This window comes from Natator depressus, chromosome 3 (genome assembly GCF_965152275.1).
Source record: "Natator depressus isolate rNatDep1 chromosome 3, rNatDep2.hap1, whole genome shotgun sequence".
Taxonomy (NCBI): Eukaryota; Metazoa; Chordata; order Testudines; family Cheloniidae; genus Natator; species Natator depressus.
The window spans coordinates 84,660,083-84,686,795 of NC_134236.1; the positions used below are offsets into that span (position 1 = coordinate 84,660,083).

Below are 26,713 nucleotides of genomic sequence, written 5' to 3' on the forward strand. Positions count from 1 at the left end.
AAAAATGTTTTTTAAAAAGTCATTGATTTTTATCCACCCTGACAGCGGGGCATGGGTTGCGGGAAGGATTGGTCCCCAGCTGGAGCGAGGCAGGGGCCGGGGCAAGATGAACACTGTGGGGCATTGGGGGGAGGATTAGTCCCTGCTGACAGGAGCAAGGCAGGGGCTGGGGGCAAAAGCACAGCAGGGCGGGAGCTAGGGTTGGTCCCTGGAGCAAGGGAGGGGCCAGGGGTAAACTGCAAGCGCAGCAGGGCTGGGGAGGGGGTAAACAGGCTTCCCCCCCTGCCCCTGCCCCTGCCCACATAGTGTGTGCCTACCTTCTCCCTGGTTCCAGCCCATTCTCTTCATCTCTCTCGGCACTGAATGGAGGTGGGGGTGCACTGAGCACAGGGATGGGGATGCAGGGTCTGGGAGGGAGTTATGGTGCAGCAGCAGGGTGGGGGTTGGGGTGCAGGGTCTGGCCAGGAGCTAGGGTGAGGGAGGGGGCTCAGGGTTGGGGCAGGAGGTTGGGGTGTGGAGTGCTTACCTGGGACAGCTCCCATTTGGTGCGAGTGGTGCAGGTGGGAATGTGGGGGAAGCGTGCAGGACCTCCCGTTTGGTGCTCAGGGTGGGGATGTGGGGGGGGGTGCAGGAGTCAGGGAATGGGGTGTGGGGGGGCTGGGTATGTGTGGGGGGTGCAGGAGTCAGGGCAGAGGGCTGGGGGTGTGGCCTGGGTTGTGGGGGCGCTCCCATCCCTGAGCAGCTCACAGCAGCGGGCTGGGGGGGGTATGCCCTGATTCCACCCCCTTCCCCAAGGCCCTGCCCCTTCTCTGCCTCCTTCCCCAAGCAGCTAGCGAGCTACAGCTCTGCTCCTCCCCTTCCTTGCATGCGTGATCAGCCTTTCAGCGGCAGGGAGAGAGAGGGAGGATTCAGAGTAGCAGCCGTGTGAGTCTGTATCCGCAAAAAGAAAAGGAGTACTTGTGGCACCTTGGAGACTAACAAATTTATTTGAGCATAAGCTTTCGTGAGCTACAGCTCAATTCATCGGATGCATCCGATGAAGTGAGCTGTAGCTCACAAAAGCTTATGCTCAAATAAATTTGCTACTCCCTAAGGTGCCACAAGTACACTTTTTTTTTTTTTTTTTTATTAAGATCAAGCTTCTGCCTGCTGCCCCTGCAGGAGAGAGTGGTGGGCGGGGAGCAGAGAAGAGCGGGCCAGGCCTGGGACCCTTTGGACTGTGGGCCCAGCGCCATGGTCAATCCGGTACTGTACAGAACAAAGTATTGTTTAACTGGACCATGTTGCCAAGTACTGGGCATGATAAGTTCACTACACGAGCAACCCCTTGAAGTGTTACCAGAGTTCTGGAGATTGCCTTGCTTCCCTTGCAAGAACTAGGGAATCTCATGTGATTGCCATATGACACACAACTTTCAGAAGCAAGCAAGAAGAGGCATTTGCTGAGATTTGCTTTTTTTCCCCCGAAGGAGCCTCCTCTTTGCCATTTTTTTGATATATAAATAGAACAAGAGTTTTCCACAGTGAATAATGAAAAGCTATTCACAGATCATGCATTTCTAAAGAGATTCCGCTTCCTTTCTTTTTGACATAGTGGAAATAGCCACAATTCTATCACATCTAGTTGAAATCCTGAAACCACTGAAGTCAACGGCAAAACTCTCATTTGACTGCAGTGGAGCCAAGATTCCTTCCTTGGAGTTTAAGGTCTCAACCTTCCTTCAGCTGAAGTCAGAAGGGGGAGATGAGGTATGTACATGAAGTCAAGAATTGCCTTTCCGCTGGTGTAAACTGTATCACCCATTTATATGGAATTTTATGTGTGAAACCATACAGAATGTACTGCCTGGAATAAGTCCTTTGCACTGTCTGTTATTAAAACAAAGTCCAACTTCCTATAGTTAAAAGTAACAGCTCCTTCCCCTAAAATGTGACAAGAAGGTATTTTGTTTTGGGGTTTCAAGTTATTTTTGTGCTCTCAGAAACCAAATAATTTCAAATTAGCCGTTAAAATGCTCACTGGACATGTTCAAATGTAAGTCTTTAAATTATGAAATATGTAGAATTTTGGGCTGTGTGTGGAAAAAATTTAATGACATCTAGCGAAGTGGCAGCACTCCCACCACTCCACTTAAGCCAACCAACTACCATCTCTGTCTCACATACATGCTACATATCTAGGTACTTACTGTACTGTCTGAGGAACCACAAGCAAAATCTTATTGAGAATACATGGACAATGTAACAAACACTGTTGTTTCAGCAGCCCATTCATTATTTTAGAAGTTAGAGTGGGAAAAGACCTAATAGATCCAGTATATTTTCTTCTTCTTTTAAGAACTATGGAGTAAGAAGTCCTCTGACTACTGAACTTACAATAATGTGTATTTCTAAATGTATATTACAGTAATTTTTGGAAGGTGTCTGGCTGGTACTTCACTATACGTCTATTTGGGGAATTTCAGTAAATTTTGCAAGAGAGCATAGAGGAGTTTGCAGATTCAGTTCAAATCTGATTTGTAAATAACTGATCTGTAAGTAGTATTTTCACCATTGCTGGCAATTAGACAGGGAAGGCTGGACTACAAAGTAACTTGTTTTTTCACTCAAATATGTAACTAATTTTTCTCAAGAATATTTGTAGATAGTCTCAAATAGCACTTCTACTGGCTTTGACTTAGAATATTCATACCCTGTTATTACCCCTAGGCTTTATTTTCATGGAACATGTACGTTTTGTTCCAGTCTTAGAAACTGATCAGTGGGATTTATAGTCATTGAGCACCTCATGAAGTTATAGGAGATGCTCAATACCTTGTAGGATCGGTCCCTAGGGCCAAATTCTGCTGTCTATTACAGCAGTGTAAACCCAGCGTAACTTCTTTGACAACTCTATTCTAAAAGAAGAATTTGGCCCTTAGCAACAACTATTATACTTCAATATATGAAAAAAATTACTCTGACTCCTACAGAATATTCTTATTTTAAGAATAAGTATGAAAATGATTAGCAAGTTATCAAAGCTGTCATTACCTTAATGTTAATCAGGAAATTTGGTTTTAATTTTAGATTTCTAATTTTCTCTATTTGCTCCGAAATAGTCATGTATTCCTCTGAGAGAGAAGGAAATCCACTGAGAACATAACCTGCCAAATAAAATGTGTTAAATACATCTTTTGGAAAGTTATTTCAATATACTAAATATTTATAGTTATCTGTTTTAAACATTACATCTAGATAGAAGTATAACTAGAATCCATTTGTCATGGCCACACACATTGCTAGCTAAGGTTTACCTGTGATTACCCAAAGTGACATAACAAAGCTGCAATACTTTCAAGATAACTATATACTTCTCAAAGACTGTTAATTCAGTTAATGAATATAGAGAAAAATAGCCCAAAATAGACACTAACAATTTTATATGTGCTAAATATTACTTTGAAATCCAATCTGAAGAGTCTGAATCATGTAGCAATTACTAGTAAGGCATGAAGTTATATAGGCTATTTATAATGCATGCTCAGTAGCATCTAATGCCATTGTGTTCTTTGCTGAATGGCAGGTGGAATATTACGGTGATTGAAAATGATGGAATAAGAGGGCTCGAATAGAAAATGTTTGGTTTGGAAATAGACTTGAGTCACACTGACCTATGGAGGTGAGTTCAATAGGGAGTAGGAATTCCGTAACTGTATTTTGGGAAGGAATCACCTCTCATGCTCTGGAGGTGAGAGCTTTCTGAGAGAAATTGGATCACTTTTTCTTGGGACATAGAGGGTTATCCTTGTATTAGGGAGGTGGGAGATCCATGAGATGCAGAACAAATTCCTTTACAATGAGTAGGAACTAGACTGTTTTTCAATGTAAGGTCAGTGGTCAGAATTACAACAGTATATATACCTTTGCATAACCTAGATCTTTCTACAGCCATGGACTCCAGCCATGTATATGGAGCAAAACATAAGGCAACAGGGGGAGAAGTGAGATTCATATCCGTGCTCTTTGCATCCAGTTTCAAGTGCAGAAACTACCATCCTGGTGACAGATCTGAGTGTGCGCATCTGGTGTCTGAATCCTGGGCTGGGATGGGCTAGTTTTTGTACTGATCATTCAAAACACCAGAAACCTTTGCTAAACTGATCATATTCTATGTTGTGGTAGCACTGGAGGCACCATGCTTGACAATGTTTGTGACTTCAATGTCCATGCAGATGATTACTTCTCTAGAGTATCTTGGGATTTCATGCTTGTCACGATGACCATCCTAAGTGGTTTCTGACTCAGCTCACATAGCTTGTCTGTTGCACTACAGATCTAGTATTTGGGCTGGAATGGAAATGGGGGAAGTTAAAGTTACCCTGACATTTCCTTCTGTAAAGAGACTCTGACTGCTGTGGTAAAGGACGAGTTTTGGTACTCTGTCCTTGAAGGCTGATGGCTGAGGGCTTCCAGATGACCAGAATGAACAAAGGAACAGCTATACTGGATCCGACTTCTGATTCATCTAGACCAGTATCCTGTGTGAAACAGCAGGCAGCACCAGATGCTTCAAAGTGCAAGAAAACCCTCAGTAGGCAGATGTAGGATAATCTCGTCCCCATGGAAGTCTAATCCTAATTCCCAGTAGGTAGAAATTGTTTTAAATCCTGAAGCATCAGATTTTATATCCCTTCCAATACTCTTTTAAAAAAATAATTAACGATTATAACTCTAAATATTTTTCTACCCCATATAAGAATGTCCAGTTTTTTTGGATTTTGCCAAATTTTTGTCTTTAACATCTTGTGACAATGAGTTCCAGAGTCTAATTAGGGTTTGAGTGGAAAACTATTTCCTATTACCTACCAGTTATGAATCTGCAACCTTTTACTTTCATTAAATGTCCCCTTGTTGTTGTGTTATGAGAATAGAAATTTCTATCTACCTTCTCTGTGCCATTAATTATTTTATCATGTCCACTCTTACTCATTCTTTTCTAAGGTAAAGAACCCCAATCTCTTCAACATCTCTCTGTATGAGTTTTTTCATATTCCTAATAATTCTTGTCACCATTCTCTGACTCCCTACTCTAATTCTGCATTATCATTTTAGAGAAGGGGAGCCAGTACTGCACACAGTATTCCAGATAAGGGCATATCACCCATTTAGATAATGGCACTATAACTTTTTACACATTATTCTCCATCCTACTACTGATGCATCCTAACATCTTGTTTGCTTTTTGATCACTGCTGCATATTAAGCAGAGGTTTTATTGAGATGTCCACAATGATCCCCAGGTCCCTTTCCTGACTTGGTATAGTTAATTCAGAACCCTAATAAACCGTACAATGAGTTCAAAATGTTCCTTCTAATGTGGATTATTTTGCATTTATTAATATTTAACTTCATCTGCCATTGTGTTGTCCATTCACCTTGCTTAGTTAAGTCCCTATGAAGTTCTTCACAGACTTCTCTGGACTTGACTACTTTAAATAGCAAAATGTGTAGATAAAAAGTTCTCATTGATCATCCTCCTTTCCAGATCATTAGTATATTAGACAATACCAATCTTAACACAGATCCTTAAGACATCTTCCTGTTAACCTTTTGCCATGACAAAATTGACTATTTATTCCTACAGTTTCCTATGTCTTAGCCAGTTTTTGATCGATGACAGTACTTTGTCTCCCACCCCATGAGTATTTAGTTTCTTTAGTATCCTCTTTTGACCTTGTTAAAGACCTTTTGAAAGTCAAAATTATCACAACTGGTTCTTTATCCACTACTTTATTGACATGTTCAAAGAATTCTAACATTAGTGAGATATGATTTTCCTTTAAAGAAACCGTGCTCTGATTAGACTCTCGTGTCATGAGCTTCCAGGTGTTTTATTATTCTGTTTTCAATTATAGTGTCTACCAGTTTACCAGCTAAATATATAAGGTTTACTAGTCTATAATTCCTTAGAACATCCATATGGCCTTTTAAAAAAAATAGATACATTTCCTACCCTCCAATTCTCCAGTGTTGCAGCTGTTTAAAAATGAGAGATTGTATATCTTTGCTAGCAGCTCAGCAACTTCATACTTATGTTCCTTCAGAACTCTTTGATGTATACTATCTGGGTCTTGGGACTCACTCCTTTTTAAAATTATTTTGTTCCAGAACTATTTGTTTTGACACCTCAGTCTGATAGTATCTCATTTTTATTACAGAAAATCAGAAGGATATAATTTGGCTGAAAAATATCACTCTGTTGGTGTGTGTGTGAGTACATAGCAGTCTTTTGTCCTCTACTATCAATACAGTGTTCCCTAAATGCCATCTCAGGTCACCATAATTTACAGACATCCATGTTCTGCATGAAGCAATGAAAAGATTCTACAGTGCTGGTGGCAAAAATGTCTGACTGAATCCGAGAGATTGCAATATAGTAGAATTTTTAAAAATCATATGCTATGGATATACAAGACGACAAAACTAAGTTTTAGAGGGCTAGGGTGGGGCATACTTTAAGAGTTCTGAAAAATGACAACACATACCAAAGTGAACAACTTCTGGTGACTCAATCTTTTTCAGAATCATCTTTGTAATCAGTTCTTCAGGAATACTTTGACCTCCAAAAAGCAATTCCTGCATCTAAAGGAAAATGCAAAGCATAACATCTTATAATATTTGCATGGTGGCCCCATTCAGCTGCCACTGACTTCAAGGGGAACAAGATTGGGCCTTATGAATGTCATGAAATGTAATAAAACAGTAGATTTTACCTTAAGTCCATATTCTGTTCCTGCAGTAATATTTTCTTCTATTACTTCCAAAGCTAAAAAATGTACAGGATACAGAACAAAATTAAAGCAATTAATAAAACATCCCATGTGTGAATTAGTATGTTTTCATGTACATTGTTAGCCTAGCATGGCTATCTTCATTAGTGATTTCATATTATCATAATGTAACTACTGTGACAGGGTAAGGCCAGATGGCTACAGGAGAGTAATTTTTTTATATTGTGACAGGGTCGTGCCGGATGGCTACAGGAGAGTGATTTTTTTTTTGAAGCAAAAGATGTTTTTATTTGCATAACACACTTACAAAGTAAAAACAGCAGCATATGCAATGTATAACAGCAACCAATCACAATTGTTTTCTCATTAGCTTCAGGGGAGGGAAGTGTTCAAGCTTGCCTGGGCGTAGAGCGGGGGGCTTCCTCGACTCTCGTGGTCTTCCACCCTTCTGAGTTACCTGGTGGTCCGGAGCGAGGGGGCTTCATCGACTCTCGTGGTCTTCCACCCCCTCGAGTTACCTGGCGCTATGCCAGAGTGTCACCAACAATTCCCTCCTCTGAAAGCACCCAACAAGAGGGGCAGGCTGTGGGGTGGAAAATCCGGCGGGGGGGCACGTGCACCCAGGTGTGAAAGGACCCCTCTAAGGTGGTGGTGTCCGCAGCAGCAATCGCTGGGGCTGGGGTCCCTTACTCTCTCCCACAATCAAAGGGTCAGACAAAGGGACCCGGATTTGTCTGAGCAGAGAACCTCAGACAGCACCCACCGCTCCTCAAAAGCATCAAGGAAGTCAGTGGACGCCGCCCAGAGGAACTCCGCCCGGATACGTGAACGGAACGAGGATCGGAAAACGGCCCCACAGTCACAGGAAACTCCATCGGCCAACTTCCTCTCTCTGGTTTTATAGATGGCCATTTTAGCCAGGGCCAGGAGAAGGTTAACTAGGATACCCCGCGACTTTGTGAGGCCACGGATGGGGAGTGCATAAATAAAAAGGTGAGGGGAAAAATGCAACCAAAAACGTAATAAAAGATTTGTGAGGAGCTGGAACAGGGGCTGCAGCCTGGCACACTCCAAATATACGTGCGCCAGGCTTTCCCTCAGACCACAAAAGGAACAAGTATCCGGGATGGGGGTGAACCGCGCCAAGTACGTGCCCGTGCTCACAGCTCCGTGAAGGACCCACCAACTGATGTCCCCGACGGGCCTCGGAACCAAGATGGAATATAGGCTGGCCCACCGGGGCTGCTCACCCTCCAAAGGTGGCAGAAGGTCTCGCCACTTTGTGTCGGGGCGGGACACTAGGGTGAGGGCGTGAAGGGTGTGGAGCGCGAGCATGTATAGATGTTTCCTTGGCGTGGTTTGGAAGTGTACCGGCTGCAGTTCATGCAGCCGGCTCGCAGTGAAGGGGTGGGGGTCGATTGGATCTGCGGGGTAAGCTCGAGCAGCGGGTGGCAAAGCGGCCTTCACCTCCTGAAGTACGCGCCGGGGGGTACAAGGTCTGGAGAGCCCCATGCGCCGGGCGAGCGTCAGGGGATCCAGCCAGTCTCCCCGGTCGTAGTCCAGGTCTCCGACTCTCGTGACCTTTGCCAGGATCAAGCTCTGGCGCACCGAGCGGGACTCCGCCACCTGCACACGGAGCTAGGGGTTGTGTAGCAGTGGCTCCGTGAGAAGATCTACCCCCTCGGTGGCCGCCACAGACCTGGTCGTTAAAAATAGTTTCCAAGTCCGGAGGAGGTCCTGGTAGAAGACCGGCAGCCTGGAGAGGTCTCGCGGAAGACCTCCCGGACGGAGATAAAAGAGCTGCCGGTCATATCGGAGCCCTCGGATGTGGCGCAGGATGGCGTGCACCAGTGTGCTCCATGCCGAAATGCCTGCACCATAGAGGAGCCTCTGTGGGGCCTGGAGGCGGAAGACGCAGACCTGAGCATGTAGACACTTCAGGCCCTGTCCTCCTTCCTTCAGGGGTAGATGAAGAACCCCTACAGGGGCCCAGTGCGTTCCTGACCAAAAGAACCCCAGAACCGCTGTCCGGAGGTTGGTCAGGAAACCTGGGGCCAGGACCAGGGTGTTGAGCCGGTACCAGAGCATGGACAGGACTAGTTGATTAAGCACCAGAGCTCTCCCTCGGAGGGAGAGACATCGGAGTAGTCCCGTCCATTTCCGGAGCCGCTCTATCACCCCGCCCTCTAAGTTTTCCCAGTTCTCTGGCGGAGAGGGATGCGTGGCAGAAAGGTAAACACCGAGGTAGAGCAGCGGACCCGCACTCCACCGGATGGTCTAAAGCGCGGGTGGGAGGAAACTTGCCTGCCGCCAGTCTCCTACCTCCAAGCCAGAGCTCTTGACCCAGTTGACCCGGGCGGAGGAGGCTGCCGAATAGATGGCCTGGCAAGCCTCCACCCGCGACAAGTCGCCGGGGTCCTGGATCACGAGGAGCACGTCATCAGCATACACCGACAGGACCAGCCGCAGCTCCGGTTCCCGCAGCACCAACCCTGTCAACCTCCTGCGGAGGAGACAGAGGAAGGGCTCGATCGCCAGGGCGTACGAGAGGGGGCACCCCTGCCGTAGTCTTCGCCTGAAGCTGACCGATTCAGTCAGGGTCCAGTTGAGCTTAACCAGACACTCTGCAGAAGAATACAGCACCCAGAGAAAACCCACAAACTGGGGTCCGAAGCCAAACGCATGCAGGGTGCTCAGCAGGTATCCGTGGTCCACTTTATCGAACACCTTCTCCTGATCTAGGGACAGGAGGGCGAATGACAGATTGTCTCTACGCCCAAGTTCTAGAAGGTCCCGAACCAGAAATAGGTTATCAAAGATACTGCGGTCCGGGACGGTGTAGGTCTGGTCTGGGTGGATCACGTCCGCCAGCACAGACCCTAGACGCAGCGAGATTGCTTTCGCTACGATTTTGTAGTCTGTGCTGATGAGCGAGACGGGACGCCAATTTCGTATATCGCGGAGGTCCGCCTTCTTCGGCAATAAGGCGAGCGCAGCTCACCTGCACGAGAGAGGGAGGACCCCGCTCTACAGAGACTCGGCCCAGATGGTGACTAGGTCTGGGCAGAGGACGTCCCAAAACACACGGTAGAACTCCACGGTCAGCCCATCCATGCCTGGAGACTTATTGGTGGGCATACGACAGAGGGCTTCCGAGAACTCGGCCAGAGTGAGAGGCAACTCTAGCCGGTCTCGGTCGCTCGCGCTGACCGTGGGGAGCTCCTCCCAAACCACTCTGCAAGCACCAGGGTCGGTTGGATCCGGGGAGAAAAGACTTGCGCAGAAGGCTCGGACCCTCCCGCACATCTCCGCCAGTTCCGTGAGGGGGGTGCCGTCTTCTGCCAGGAGGCAGGTGACATGTTTCTTGGCCCCCCTCATTTTCTCCAGGGCATAGAAGAAGCGGGAGCAGCGATCCATCTCCCGAAGGAGGCGGATGCGGGATCGAACAAAGTCGCCCCGGGCCCGATGATCCTCGAGGGCCTGGAGCTCCTCCAACTTCTCCCGGCACGCTCTGCAGAGGAGCGGGTCTTCGGGGCTGGCGGCCAGACGCCTCTCCAGCTCTAAGACCTCCCATTCCAATTGCTCTATCACTGCATTTCTCCGTCAGCTGGTACCCCGGATGTAGTCGTGGCAGAAAAGCCTGGCGCGCACCTTCCCTAGGTCCCACCATCGCCGCGCCGAGGGAAAGGCATGCCGCTGCCCTCGGCAGGCCAGCCAGAATTCCCAGAAGGACGTCACGAAGCCCTCATCCTCCAACAGGCTGTTGTTAAAATGCCAATAGGCCGGCCCCGGTCTCTCCGCACAGAGGGAGGCTGTCACGGTGGCTAGATGATGGTCAGAAAATAGGGCCAGCCAAATGCTGGAGGAGTGGGCTCGTGAGAGATGGAAGCGTGATAAATAAATGCGGTCCAACCGGGAGTGGCTCGACCGATGGGCTTCCACCCGGACAAAGGTGAACGTGGAAGTGTCATCCGGGTGGTGGTCACGCCAGATGTCCACTAGGGAGTGATGTTCAACTATCTCCCGGAGGGTGTCCGTGGCGGCCGGGCACTACTTGGTCCCCAAGCGGTCTCGCTCCTTGAGCGTGGTATTAAACTCCCCTCCCAGCACCAGGCACTCGTGAGAATCTAAGGTGCCGAGGAAGGCGGACGCCTGCTGATAGAATTGCAGCCGCTCCGGGCCTGATGTCGGGGCATAGACATTAACGAGGTTAACCACGAGCCCCTCTATATGGACCCGGAGTAGCAGCAAGCGACCCTGCACGGCCTCGGCGACCCCTAGCACCTCGGGCCGTAGGTTGGGGGAGAACAGGGTCACCACTCCAGCCTGCCGAATCATGGAATGGCTAAAGTAGACCCTGTCCCCCGACTCCAGCTGCCAACTATCTTCGGCAGTTGGATCCGTATGGGTCTCCTGCAGGAAAATCACAGAGTACCCTCCCTCCTGAAGGAAGGGGAGCACCTGGGACCTGCGGAGAGCCATCCTACAACCCCGGGTGTTCAATATTGCGAGGGTGAGAGGTGTCATGGGGAGGGCCGGGGGGGGATCCTCACTGGCAGGGACGCTCGCATCCCCCAGCGGGCCGCGCAACAGTCCTTGACCCATCCCATAGGTGAGTAATTGGTCACAGAAGATGTGGACCCGCCGGTAGGCCGCGGCATCCTGCTTCCCCGTCCCTTTACCTTCCCCCATAAGGGCCCTTGTGGCCCGGAGGATTTGAAAAAAATCCCCCCATCGCTGGAGAGCAAGCTGTACCTTGTTGCAGGAGCCATGGACATCCTCTTAAAAACTTCCGCAGCTCTCCTCGCAGCTCATGGGGGGTGTGGGGTTACAGTTTCCCGGTTGTTCCCCGGTGGGGCATTGGTGCAGTCCCGTGGCCCACTAAAACGGGCAAGCAGGGTGCGGACCTCCGACGGGGTGCCTGATGGGCTGGAGCTTCTAGGCCCGCCTCAAGCCCTGGGTCGATAGGGGGCGATAGAGGGAAAAATAGCAGCCCCTAATGGGTCGCGGCAGGAGAACGCAAAGGCCGCTCCCTGGGGTCATCGATTGGAAAAGGGAAGGAGACAGACCCGGGGGCAGCGATAACATCACAGGAGGTAGACTGGATAGGGGTAGGGGCAGGGGCAGAGGCATGATTCTGGGTTTCGGGAGGTGAGCAGCTGGATGGTGGCGCCTCCTGATCAGGCTCGAGGGTTAAGGGGGTGGGGAGGGAGCTCTCAGTGATACCGGGCGAGGGCTCCATGGTGGATTTAGCGGCTACAGCATCAGGAGGTGGATTATCTTCTGTTGGGCCCCCGCCCGGGAAGGAAATCAATTGCTCTGCACCAGCGGGGGGTACCCCGGTGGCTCGTGTCCCAGTCACGTGGCGCTGGCTGTCACCTGAGCAGGCTCGGTGGTTGTCAGCAGGGTGCCATCAGCAGCCGGGTCAATGGAGGAGTCCAGGGGCTCCTCGGAGGTGGGAGCAGAAGCAGCAGTTAGGGGGAGGGAGCATGAGGAAAAGAGGGGTGGAGTGAGGTCGTCCACATCGAGGTTTGCTGGCAAAAGGTCGTCCTCCCCCTGGGCGACCGGGGTCAGATCTAGGGCCTCAATATCCTCAAACATGGAGGAGAGGACACTTTCCGTTGCCCCGGGGTTCTCCCCGCTGGCACCTGCCACGACGGTTGCCTCAGGGCTCACGGGGGCTTCGGGCAGTGTCAGGACAGAAAGGGCTTCCTTGAGGGTCTTGGAGGGGAGGGTCTCCCGTGGAGGGGAGACACTACCTTCTGGTGCTACCACGTCTTTCCCGGCTGACATCGGTGGATGGGATGCACTCGTGGGCAAAGCGGAAGGTTTGGCATCGGTGCCCCCCTTCCTGGTCTTCCGGGGGGCCTCCGCCTCGGGTAGATGAGGCGGAGCTCCAGCCTTCCGCTTGCCTCGCTTCCCCTGGACTAGGGCCCAGCCCTCCATGGCATCATCTGGGGTCTGGTTAGCAGGATTCGTATCAGGGGGTAAAGGCAATGGCTCAGGGGCTGGCGGGGGGGACGGTGGGGCGGCATAAGGGAGGGAGGATTCTCCCTGGGGCAGGCTCTCTCCCATGACCGGTGGTATCTCTGCCACACCCTCCTCCATAGGCCCTGCCAGATTGTCAGCAGCGAGGGCGGGGCTCTCCCGCTCGTCTGGGTGTTGTAGGAGAGGTGCCCCTTGGGCCTGAGCGGGAGAAGTGGTGGTCCGAATAGGAGGGGGGGCGGGTTCGGGTATCGGGCGGCCAGGGGCGTCAGCAATGACGGGGCCGATGTCCTGCCGGGTCTCGGGGATCCCAGGTGCCCCTCCTTGCCGGGCTAAGGGGCAGTCCCTCCGGACATGCCCTGACGCCCAGCAGAGGTAGCACCGGGCTTCCCCCGTGGAGAAATACACCTGGTAACAGGCCCCCTGGTGGGGGACTAGGAAGGATCCCTCGAGTGCCTCTCTGTCACGCGCCGCCGACAGCAGTAGAAGCTGCACTTGCCGGCGGAAGGAAAAGATGTGACAGAGGGTGGGGTCCTTGCAGCCCAATGGGAGAGGGCTTATGACAGAAATAGGTTTCCCCAGGGTGGAAAGGGCGGGTAACAGGGCAGCATTGGGGAGAAAAGGAGGGACAGAGGTCAGGACCAGGCGGAGGCCCAGGTCCTCTAGCGGCTCTAGGGGGACAAACACCCCCCCACCGCCAGGCCCCTCTCCACCGCTTCCTGGGCGGCAGCCTCCAATGCTAAGAAGAAGACAACCTTCCCGTACATTTTGGAGGCCGCCACAATGGCCGAGGGCCCCACCACCCTCGCCAACGCCCACATGTAGGTCTCCATGTGGGTTGAGGCGGGCACCAGGAGGCATCGGACTCCGTACTTCCTTGTCATGGTGGGAAAGGGGCCCCGGCCACTATTGATGGTGGCGGAGGTGGTGGGCGGGAGAGATGACGAGGTGGCAGGCGGGGGGGTTGCCGCGACCCGGGCATACGTCCTGGGGGCTGAGGGAGGGACATCCGCAGAGCTGGTGGAGAGGGTAGCGGGGGAGGAAGCCGTGGTCGGTGGCGGGGCTGCAGCAGTGGGGGTGGCCCCTGCCACGGAGGGCCTGGTGGTTTTAGCAGGGCCTTTCCCCTTCTTCTTGCCCTGGCCTTTCCCGCCGGCTTGGGGGGCTTCCCTAGAGTCTGGGGAGGCGATGGGCATGGCAGCAGCGGAGGTCACCCCGGTACCCTCCATTGCCGATGCCCCAGCGGGGGCGGTGGCAGGTGATTAACAGGAGTTGGGGTCAGGTAGAAAGGGACAAGCTGTGGGGTGGACAATTCAGTGGGGGGGCACATGAACAGCCGTACGCTTGTCCAGAGAGTCCTGTTTGGACATTCCCATGTGGTGGAATCAGGGCGAGCAGCTAAGTCCAGAGGCAGATGTTAGACAGCCAGCAAAGATGGTGGAGGAGGCAGTTGTGAAGATGGTAGCATGGGGGTTGGGAGGACACAGATGGATCGGGGGGCAGCTCCGTGCCACACCCCCTGTGTCCCTACAAACACAGTAAAGACACAGTCAAGGCCTCCCCCCACACGAGAGCACAGTTTGAAAGTTACTCAGTCTTAGGCCCCCTCCACGGTGATTTGTAGATTCCCCGGGCGGTGTTCCTCTGGTAGACGGCTTTTTCTCTGTCTGTTCCAGGTCGCCGCTGCAAACATTCCAGGGATGCCATAGCGGATGATAAGAAATTCTCTCAGCTGGAGATGGGTCCGCAGACAAAGAGCAAGCGTCTGAGTCTGGGTCCTTCCACTCCCCCCTTCCGGGGAGCGGGTCAGTAGGCCCCCCCTCTCTCAGGGGGGGTTTCAGCTGGAGCAGCAGCAGCATCCAAGGGCAGGCGGGGTGGGGGGGGCTAACAGCCAGCCGGCAGCCAGCCAGCACTCTAGCAACAGCAGAGAAAGAAAAAAAAAACAACAAAAAGAAAAGAAAGGGGGGAGAGCGTCTGGCCCGGTCGGGGGAGAAGCTGAAAGCAGGGGCAAAAAGCAAGGAAAGCTCAAGCCAGAGGGCAGCAGCAGGAGATCAGGCTAAGTAGGTCCCTTTTCCCTGGGTAACGTAACAGGGAAGTTTCCAGAACAATCTGGAACCTTCTGGAGACAATTAAGACAGGCTGATTAGAACACCTGCAGCCAATCAAGAAGCTGCTAGAATCAATTAAGGCAGGCTAATCAGGGCACCTAGGTTTTAAAAAGGAGCTCACTTCAGTTTGTGGCGTGCGTGTGAGGAGCTGGGAGCAAGAGGTGCTAGGAGCTGAGAGTGAGAACGCGGACTGTTGGAGGACTGAGGTGTAGAAGCATTATCAGACACCAGGAGGAAGGTCCTATGATGAGGATAAAGAAGGTGTTGGGAGGAGGCCAGGGGGAAGTAGCCCAGGGAGTTGTAGCTGTCACATAGCTGTTCCAGGAGGCAGTCTAGACAGCTGCATTCCACAGCGCCCTGGGCTGGAACCCAGAGTAGAGGGCAGGCCTGGGGTCCCCCCAAATCCTCCAACTCCTGGTCAGACACTGCAGGAGTCGACCTGGACTGTGAATTCAGAAAAATGGCCAAGCTGAGGGCTGCCGTGAAGCTCCAAGGCAAGCAAATCCGCCAATAAGCGCAAGACCCACCAAGGTAGAGCAGGAACTTTGTCACAATACTGTGAAATCTGGCATTGAATCTTTGAGCCCAAAAACATTTCACATATTAAGAAGTCAAGTTCCAAAAAGAAAACAGTTCAGCCACACAAAGATGTCAGTTTTAAAGTAGCCAGCTGAGAAAAAGGTTACCTTTTAAATGGTCAAATTAAACAAGAAAGTGCTAGTTTGATATCCCCTCACACTCAAAGCTCCTACATATGGCTTTATGAACTGCAGTGATGGAGTGGAGCCTCAGGGGATAATCCTGCAAACCCTCCACATATACAAGACCTGCTGAAGTCAACGGGAGTTCCACATGCAGAGAAGAGGGCTGATCCTTCTGTAGCTGAAAAAATTCTTATTCTGTTTTTTCCCCCTCACATGTGAAATAGTTTAGATCAGGTGTCTTTGTATTAAAAAAAGTGGGATGACTTAAGTAATCTATATTTGCATTGAGGGAAATAAAGTTAAGAGATTTTATTAAAACAGAAATTTTAGCATGATTTGAACTTAAGGCCTTCAAAATGTGACAAAGACATTTTATTTGATATGTTATAAAGCCTCTAGTTGCCACAAAATCTCAAGGTTTTTTGGCCACCAGAGGGCTTCCATATTTTCTAATTAATGCACTAGAAACAAATTGAGATTTACAAGGGAAATAGCTAACACAAAAACTGAAATCTGTTTATTCAAAACAAGATTTACTGAACATGCATATTCCATGAAAAAAAACCAGCCTTATCATGTATATTATTATTAACATGAACAAAGAAGGGGAATCAATAGCTCAGAGGTTTGAGCATTGGCCTCCTAAACCCAGGGTTGTGAGTTCAATCCTTGAGGGGGCCAGTCAGCGATCTGGGGCAAAAACTGGGGATTGGTCCCGCTTTGAGCAGGGGGTTGGACTAGACAATCTCCTGAGGTCCCTTCCAATCCTGATATTCTATGAAAGAGTTGTTTAAAGTAACTTTTCTATAGTTAAGATTGTTATAAGCCAATTTAGCCTTCCCCCATTTTTAATTTAATTTAAAGAGTTACATCAGTCTCTCAATTTGTAGGATATATATGGGGCAGAGGCAACATTTTTTCTGCAAAATTTAAGTGAATTGAACAAAGGGTTCTTGAATTACATCCTAAAGTACAAGTGTTCACCAGAGTTTAAAAACTATTCTATCCTTTTTGGCCACTTTGTAGCAAAACCAATCATAACCTCCTTCCTTTGCTACAGAATACCTGCTCCAGCAAACTTAGTATAAAACAACAAAAAGCTGCTGGAGACCTAAGCTTATTTCTTTTTGTATATGAGTCTCTAGCCCTTTTTCTTGCTGAGATGTCTCAAAATGACATGCCTCCCTAGCAATCAGTTGACAGAGGAACAAAAGAGAATATTTCCAGTGATAGGCTCTGCTCCTGCAAACCTTTAGTGATCTTCAGGGAGAGGAAGTGAGGAAGGTAGAGCTGGAAAGAGCAGGAGATCAAAGGGGTATTTCCTATTCCTGTGGACCTGCTGAAGGGTGTAAGATTGGAGAACCCCACTGCCTCAAGTGAGCCTTAGGATGTTTTTTGGTGGGGGCTTGGTACTGTCATGATAATAGCACAGATTTGCTTTTATTATTATTTATAATGCAGTGCTGAGGAGCCCAACTCACAGACTAGCAACCCATTGTGCTAGGTACTGTACAAACACAGAACAAAGAAAGACACTACCTGATCCTGTAAGCTGAGCCATGCAGTCGGACCCCTGTGCCTATGTGGACCCACCACAGACTTCAACCGGGTTCCACATAAACATATGGATCTGCTCTTGTAGATCATCTTACAGGACTGGGCCCTACTTTAGTCATTAGGTGTTATATTCCCGCCTGAAAAAGAGGAGAAAACTGACTTGTTTAGCACCCATGTAGCTAAAAGGCAGATGCATCTGCCATGTTCAGCAATGATATGTTTCCTGAAAAATTATCACAGCTTGCCCATACCAATGACCTTCACTGTGGTCAATAATGTACTATTTAGAATTTCAGGGAACATAAAGAAAGCTAAAATAAGTATTATAGTGTTGTGATTACAGTTGATATTTACCTTCGATCAGTGTGCATTTCCATAACTGAGCTATTTTTTTAGCTAATGTTTTCTTCCCAGTACCCTTAAAATGAAAAAAAAGACATATTTTATTAAAATTAGAATGACTTTGCCATTACTCACATAACAAAATGCAATGAAATACATGTCCTGTTATTATTTCTTTGTAATAAGTCAGGATCAGGGCCTCTGTGCTATGTGCTATAACACAAACCTGCTTAAAGTCACTGGGCAGCATGTAATGTATTTCCCACTATTATTGATATATTATAATTGTTCCCTTTAACTGATTTCCTTCATATTAAATATATTTGTATTTATGAGTAAGGCTATTTTAAACCTTTTATATGAGTTGCTCATGAGTTTCTATAAAGTTTTTGTGGGACTAAAACTTCACATCCTTCATTTCAGGTTACAGTTAATTTTTTGGAGCAAGTGTCATAAATATAAAGGGAAGGGTAAACCCCTTTAAAATCCCTCCTGGCCAGAGGAAAAATCCTCTCACCTGTAAAGGGTTAAGAAGCTAAAGGTAACCTCGCTGGCACCTGACCAAAATGACCAATGAGGAGACAAGACACTTTCAAAAGCTGGGAGGAGGGGAAAAAAACAAAAGGGTCTGTGTCTGTCTATGTGATGCTTTTGCCGGGGACAGAACAGGAGTGGAGTCTTAGAATTTAGTAAGTAATCTAGCTAGATATGCGTTAGATTATGATTTCTTTAAATGGCTGAGAAAATAGCTGTGCTGAATAGAATGAATATTCCTGTCTGTGTGTCTTTTTTGTAACTTAAGGTTTTGCCTAGACGGATTCTCTCTGTTTTGAATCTAATTACCCTGTAAGGTATTTACCATCCTGATTTTACAGAGGTGATTCTTTTTTACTTCTATTAAAAGTGCAATGGTTGGGAGGATTTTGGGGGGAAAGACGTTTCCAAACTACGTTTTCTCAGGAACCCAGATAAAGTTTGGTGGTGGCAGTGGAAGTCCAAGGGCAAAGGGTAAAATAGTTTGTACCTTGGGGAAATTTTAACCTAAGCTGGTAAAAGTAAGCTTAGGAGGTTTTCATGCAGGTCCCCACATCTGTACCCTAGAGTTCAGAGTGGGGAAGGAACCTTGACAGCAAGTTTGAGCAAAACCTTTCTGCTATTTCTGAGTAAGGCAAGAAGGGTAAAAAGAAGGTGGGAGATAATATTTCTGCAACTTTTTTTGCACTTAAAATGTGCCCTACTCTGAAGAATGGCTATGTACAACTTATACTTTCTTAGTCCACAGATCTGGTGCCTGTACATAGTCAGTCTTATCTGATAACTTCAGTGAAAAATCATTTTTGCAGTGTTTTCACTTATGTTAGCTCTGAAGAGCCAACATAGCTAAGAGTGAACTGATTCTACTAGGTCTTGTGCATCATCAACAAAATTGTTTACTAAGTTCCATATCACACAGATGTACCTAAAGGCATAATTTGGCCTGCTGAACCTTTATTATTGATGGTTATGTAAAAGAAGGAAGGATCCAAGAAATAAACAGGAAGTCCTATAATGCCATTTTATGGTCACTTTTCAGAGTAAAATTACACTAACCCAAAAATGTCTGAATGTTAAAGTATCAAACATGACATGTAGTTAGTCCTCAATGAAGATTCATAATCCTGATAAATTTGAAAAATTAATTCAGAACATTATAAGTGACTGAAACTTGCATCATGAACACATGCAATATATACATTTTCTTATGTTTCTATGTTAAAATAACTTGCATCATAGTCTTTATCTTGGCACAGATTTGGCGCAGTGCTGTTAAATTTGTAAGCATTTGTTTCCTAAATTCCTTAAGTATGTCCCCTGTTTATTTTTTTAGAGGAAAAAGAACCATAAAGGAAATAAAAAGTAAGAACCTAATTTAGTGTAAATTTGCGGCTGAGAATTTAAATGCAAAAAGTCAGTCAGTTAAACAGTTAAAGACCCCCACAGCAACATTAACTGATTGATTAACTTTGCATGTTCTGTCTATAGTCCATACAAAAATGAAGGTTACTTACCTGTAACTGGAGTTCTTCAAGATGGACTCTACATATTCCATTTGTGGGATAGATTAACAAGCGGTACATCTCATCCAGGATGGTGGGATACAGAATCCTAACTGAACAAGGATTGAAGTACTGCTTTTCCAAACTTTGCATCTGATCTAGACTCTAAAGGCTTGTATACACGGTGGGGGAATGTGTTCTACGTGGGTGTGATTTCTAAAGCACACTAATGTGTTGCATGTTAAATGGTCAGTGTAGGCTCTGCTGGTATGCACTAAAGGCTGCCTAGTGTGCTTTAACATAATACTGTTCTAAAAAGCACTAAGTTAAAGTGCACCAGCAATGTTTACACAGGCCAATTAATGCACAACACGTTAGGGTGTTATAGAAATCTTTGAGCCCTAAGTCTAATGAGTGGTGTATAGTGAAAGTATTAATTGAACTCTGTGTATGAATTGTAAGCTGCTCTATTATAGAACTGTATCTTGTAAACCCCACAGAGGCTACCTGTACTCTGGAAGGATGTGGCCTAACCTATTCAGGAACAGGGATACCCTAGCTTGTATGCTTCTTTAATACTTGGTCCCCATTTGGAAAGTGTTTACACACTGACAAAATATTTGCATTTTGCCTTTGTTTTTCTCCTTACAAGAGATAAAGAGACTGGGTGATTGTCTGAAATGCTTCATAAGTAGTAAGCTACTGCCCTTTTAGCATCCAATGTATGTAATTTAGCCTCACCATCCTGGCTGTGAGATTTAAGGTAAAACACTGGTAAATTTATAGACTGATCAAGATGAAAATCACCTTAGGCATTGTGATGTTCTGTACCTCATGGGAACACCCTGCACCCCCATGTTCATCCTTATAAAATGATTGTGTGGTATCCAATGCAAAGTTTGTCATGTCGGGTGTCTTCGGAAGGCTCATGATGTACTGAGCATTGTTGTTATAGTAATGTATATAGTTATGAGGCTGAAAATGTGTCCTTATGGCTTGAAACAAAACCACAGGTAAAAATTCCCCAAGAGCAGAGGGGCAGTTCACACCTTATCAGGGCATATATGGGACAAACTCAGCCCAGCCTCACAGGAACAAAGGACACTGGCCTACGCAGCAACAAAAGGATCTGTTGGACCCTCGAATGAGTCACTCCCCTTCCCTTGGTCAGTTAGGGACTACAATGAGGTAATGCTCACCTGACCCTAAAGGGGGCAGCAGGGGGCAAAGTCAAGAGGGAAGAAAGAACATAAAAGGAAGAGACTTTTCCATGCTCTTCCTCTCTCTTCTACCTCCATTTACAGACATCACCACCAAGTGACTGAAGCGCTGATCAAAGGGGAGAGCCTGGCTGAAGAGCAACTAGCTAGCCTGTGGTGAGAAGCTTCTAAGTTTGTAAGAGCACTGAAAGTGTTAAGATCAGCTTAGAATGCCTTTTGCTTTTATTTCATTTGACCAAATCCGACTTGTTGTGCTTTGACTTATAATCACTTAAAATCTATCTTTATAGTTAATACATTTATTTGTTTAATCTACCTGAAGCAGTGCGTTTGGTTTGAAGCGTCTCAGAGACTTCCCTGGGGATAACAAGCCTGATACATACCAATTTCTTTGTTAAATTGACGAACTCATATAAGCTTGCAGTGTCCAGCAAGATGGAGGTTCCTACGGTTGTGTCTGGGACCGGAGATATTGGCTAGTGTCATTCGGTTGCAAAATCCAAGGAGCAGCTTACATGCCAGAGGCTGTGCATGAACAGCCCAGGAGTGGGGGCTCTCACAGTAGAGCAGGGTAAGGCTGGCTCCCAGAGTAAAAAATTGGAGTGACCTAGCAGATCACCAGTCTGGATAACACCAGAGGGAAACGTCAGAGTGGCACAACAAGCAGGGTGTATGTATGGCTTGTTACGCCAAGTGAAGTTCACGCTTTAAGCACGGATATTTGTAGTTTTAAGTGAGTCTTAAGTGCAGTGGCTAAGAACAGTCAGGAGGAGGTCAGTTTTGTTATTTTCTGTTTATTTCGGGTGAGGGAAATAAGCACAGGAAAGCAGAAAAATGACTGCAATTGAGGCAGCTTCAAAACTAGAGCTGGCCAAACTGGAAGCTGCAGAAAAGGAGAGGGAGCACCAGAGATGATTGCAACTGAAAGAACCGGAAATAAAAGAAAGATAGAGAGGAGAAAGAGAAAACATCAGCTGGACCTGCTAGAGAAGCAGAACCAGAAGCCCCCGACCCCAACAAGTCCCAAAAATCCACAAGTGGGACCACTTACGTCCTGCATACAGTGAGGAGGATGATATTGCTGAATATCTGATTACCTTCAAAAGGCTGTGTGTAATACATGAAATCCCTGATAAGAGTTCCTACCCTGACTGCAAAATTCACTGGTAAAGCTCGAAATGTATTCAATGGACTGCCTATTGAAGATGCTTTAGACTATTGTAAATTTAAAGATACTGTTTTGTGAAGTTTTAAGATTACCCCTGGAACATATAGAGTTAAATTTAGGAATCTTAAGAGGGATATTCGTATGAGTAATGGGGAATATATAAACAAAATGAAAGATTTGTTGGGAAAATGGGTGAGGGGTAAAGAGGTGGCGAGTTTTGAGGGAATGTTGGATCTTGTTGCTCAGGAGTATTTCCTAAGCATATGTAAGGCTGATGTAAAGCAGTGTCTATGGGACAAAGATGTAAAATCTGTGGATGAGAGCTTTTTTAGCTGATGCCTTCGAACAGAATGAGGCGTCTATTGAGTGCAGGCCACAGAAAGAGGGGTTTAAAACTGGTGGAAAGGGAGGATCCCATTTTACCCCTGGGAAGAGAGAAAGGGGCTGGGAGCCTAAACATTCACTTACCCAAAAACATTCCTCTAACCCCCATCCCAAATCTCCTGTAAAAGCAGAAGAGCCCAAAAGGTGCTATCAGTGTAATTCCACTGGTCTGAGGAATAAATGCCCTGTGCTAGGAGGAAGCAGGCAACCAATAGCTCATGTTAGTTCTGCTGTCCTCAACACAGAAAACACCCAATCAATTGAAACCTACCATATCGGTTTTGTGAGATTAGCCTCTGCAGAACCAGATATGGAGCATGTTAAGGCTGTCCAAATTGATGGCAGGGAATACTTGGGGCAGGGGGATACAGGGGCCCAGATCTCTCTGGTTAAGCAGTGTTTGGTCACAAAGGCCAGTATGCTACCTGGCCAAATGGCAGAGATTGAGGGGGTGGGTGAAAGCAGATACCTCATACCACTAGCTAAAGTCCATGTGGTGTGAAAGTGTTTTGACTGTGGGGGTAATGAACACCTCCTAGTTGACCACTCTGCCATTCAGGCTTCTTACTTTATTATAAGCGTTGTTGAGGTGATGGCTATTATCAATGCTGTCTTAACAGAAAAATAAAAGAATGTACAATCTTCCATAGGTTCAAATGAACATTGCATTAATTGCACTACGTTTAAATGCCAAGAAGGTCCAGGTTCACTCACCAGCAGATATAGATTAAGACGCTTTAAGAATCTCTTAAATACATCATGAATAAATACCAATTTACTATCTACAGAAACATGGTATGCTGAAATTGTAGACAGGTGCAACTTAATACATGACAGAGACATGACATTTTGAGATATAATAAATATTCTAAAATACAACGAATAGGCATAATATATGGATCCACCTGATTTATGCTAACCCACAATAAAAATCTTTTCCATTTATAATCATAACATTTATGTGTAGACTCTTTTCTTGAATTAATAAGATCTTTCTGTACATCCAATGAATAAGACTGTTACTAGCAATCCCAGAATTCTATCACCCAAACAGTGAGGTGAGGCAAATGAAGGTTTGGGTGTTGCTCTTCATGCAAATAGGAATGAGGTATACAAACCCCATACGGTACATAAGCAGAAAGGAGAAGAGGCAGTCAGACTGATCACACCCCTGCACAGTTGCCAGAACTGCCAATTGTGAAGACATGCACCCACAGCTGGGACAAATAAAGAAAACAAAGCCAGCTATAAAGGATGGGGAACAGAGAGGGAAAGAAGCAAAAAGGTCTGCGATAGTGGGGCAATAGCCCCATGCTAGGATGCCTCTGTGAAACCAAGAAGCAGACTAAATCCTGAAGTTTCAGGGCTGATAGACTCAATTTAAGTTAAGAGTTTATGGACTGATTTAACTGCAGATGAATTGAAGGGGACCAGTTAGGAAAAAGCTGGGACCCCTAGAGAGACTGCACTAAGAGCACCTGACACCCCCAAACAGAGGAGTTCTGCTACCCCTACCTCCTTCAGGGACCACTGATGATTCTGAGCGGTTAACCTGCTTAAGTAATCTGCAAAGGTGTTGTTTTCCCCTGACATATGAATTACCACTGGGTGAATGTCCTGATTTCATTCTCAAAGACTTGTATCTGTGCACACTTGAAGGGAATGTCCCCCTTGTTTGTTCTGATAATATAAGGCTGTAATATTGTCTGATACCACCTGAACCGCTCTGTGCTTGATCTGAGGTAAGAATGATTTTTGGGCCCATCTGATGACCCTCAGATCTAATACACTGACATGTAATTTCTTTTCTATTGGTGACCAATGACCCATTAACAGCAAACTGTTTAAATGAGACCCCCTCCCCATCCTAGAGTGGATGTGTCCAAAGTGACTATTACCAAAGGCACAGGAAGTATTAATGATATGTCCTTCATCATGTTTTGATCTTGTGTTTACAACATCAGTGCTAATAACACCCTCTGGGGAATTACCAACCTCTAATGCATACTCGTCACACCTCACTACAGACTAACACGGCTGCTACTCTGAAACCTGTCATTATGCAAGGCACTGAATTTAGCCGTATGGAGTGGAAATCTATCAACTTCATTGAAAAAACTCGTACAGATACAGACATAATCTTCCTTTCCAAATGCAAATAGATGGACGACATACCAAAAGGACTGAAGGTAAAAAATCCATTACAATCTATCTACCACACAGACTATGCTGACAGCTTGTGCCACACACTCTCAAAGAAACTGCGGAACCACCTGATCAACATCCTCTACAGCAAACAGGGAAAGATTAAGAATGAGCTCTCAAAACTGGATACTCTCATAAAAAACCAGTCTTCCACACAAACTTCGTCGTGGCTGGACTTTACAAAAACTAGACAAGCCATTTACAACACACACTTTGCTTCTCTACAAAAGAAAAAGGACACTAAACTTTCTAAACTACTACATGCCACAAGGGGCCACAACAGTGGTTCCCTTAACCCACCCAGCAATATTGTTAATCTATCCGACTATACTCTTAGCCCAGCAGAGGAATCTGTCCTATCTTGGGGCCTCTCCTTCTGCCCCTCCACCCCCCGAACATGATACTGTTCTGTGGTGACCTAGAATCCTATTTTCGATGTTTCCGACTCAAGGAATATTTCCAACACACCTCTGAACATCATACTAACCCACAGAGACCTTCCTACCAACACTACAAAAAGAAGGATTCTGGGTGGACTCCCCCTGAAGGTCGAAACAACTGACCGGACTTCTACACAGAGTGCTTCCGCTGACGTGCACGGGCTGAAATTGTGGAAAAGCAGCATCACTTGCCCCATAACCTCAGCCGTGCGGAACACAATGCCATCCACAGCCTCAGAAACAACTCTGACATCATAATCAAAAAGGCTGACAAAGGAGGTGCTGTCATCATCATGAATAGGTCGGAATATGAACAAGAGGCTGCTAGGCAGCTCTCCAACACCACTTTCTACAAGCCATTACCCTCTGATCCCACTGAGGGTTACCAAAAGAAACTACTACCATCTGCTCAAGAAACTCCCTGAAAAAACACAAGAACAAACCCGCACAGACACACCCCTAGAACCCTGACCAGGGGTATTCTATCTGCTACCCAAGATCCATAAACCTGGAAATCCTGGGCACCCCATCATCTCAGGCATTGGCACCCTAACAGCAGGATTGTCTGGCTATGTAGACTCCCTCCTCAGGCCCTACGCTACCAGCACTCCCAGCTATCTCCGAGACACCACTGACTTCCTGAGGAATCTACAATCCATCGGTGATCTTCCTGAAAACACCATCCTAGCCACTGTGGATGTAGAAGCCCTCTACACCAACATTCCACACAAAGATGGACTACAAGCCATCAGGAACAGTATCCCCGATAATGTCACGGCAAACCTGGTGGCTGAACTTTGTGACTTTGTCCTCGCCCATAACTATTTCACATTTGGGAACATTTTTATGGCTGACTTAGAACAACATTTCCTCAGCTCTTATCCCCTAATACCCCTACTCTACTTGCGCTACATTGATGACATTGTCATCATCTGGACCCATGGAAAAAAAGCCCTTGAGGAATTCCACCATGATTTCAACAATTTCCATCCCACCATCAACCTCAACCTGGACCAGTCCACACAAGAGATCCACTTCCTGGGCGCTACAGTGCTAATAAGTGATGGTCACATAAACACCACGCTATACCGGAAACCTATTTGACCGCTATGCCTACCTACATGCCTCCAGCTTTCATCCAGATCACACCACACGATCCATTGTCTACAGCCAAGCTCTACGATACAACCGCATTTGCTTCAACCCCGCAGACAGAGACAAACACCTACAAGATCTCTATCAAGCATTCTTACAACTACAGTACACACCTGCTGAAGTGAAGAAACAGATTGACAGAGCCAGAAGAGTTCCCAGAAGTTACCTACTGCAGGGCAGGCTCAACAAAGAAAATAACAGAACGCCACTAGCCATCACCTTCAGCCCCCAACTAAAACCTCTCCAACGCATCATCAAGGATCTACAACCTATCCAGAAGGATGACCCATCACTCTCACAGATCTTGGGAGACAGGCCAGTCCTTGCTTACAGACAACCCCCCAACCTGAAGCAAATACTCACCAGCAGCCACACACCACACAACAAAAACACTAACCTAGGAACCTATCCTTGCAACAAAGCCCGTTGCCAACTCTGTCCACATATCTATTCAAGATGATGATTTAATTGGGGATTGGTCCTGCTTTGAGCAGGGGGTTGGACTAGATGACCTCCTGAGGTCCCTTCCAACCCTGATATTCTATGATTCTATGAAGAGACACCATTATAGGGCCTAATCACATCAGCCACACTATCAGAGGCTCGTTCACCTGCACATCTACCAATGTGATATATGCC

At 46.9% G+C, this 26,713-nt stretch overlaps 1 protein-coding gene across 1 annotated transcript in view; it reads right to left on the minus strand.

Annotated features, from left to right (window-relative positions):
* AK9 (adenylate kinase 9) overlaps window positions 1-26,713 on the minus strand; it is a 228,501-nt gene that overhangs the window by 194,949 nt on the left and 6,839 nt on the right. Inside the window, exons 3-6 of the mRNA XM_074948221.1 lie at window positions 17,479-17,542; window positions 6,756-6,808; window positions 6,528-6,624; window positions 3,034-3,146 (exon numbers count right to left, since the gene is read on the minus strand). Of these exons, the coding sequence (XP_074804322.1) occupies window positions 3,034-3,146; window positions 6,528-6,624; window positions 6,756-6,808; window positions 17,479-17,542 (327 nt within the window). The remainder of the gene's footprint in view (window positions 1-3,033; window positions 3,147-6,527; window positions 6,625-6,755; window positions 6,809-17,478; window positions 17,543-26,713) is intronic.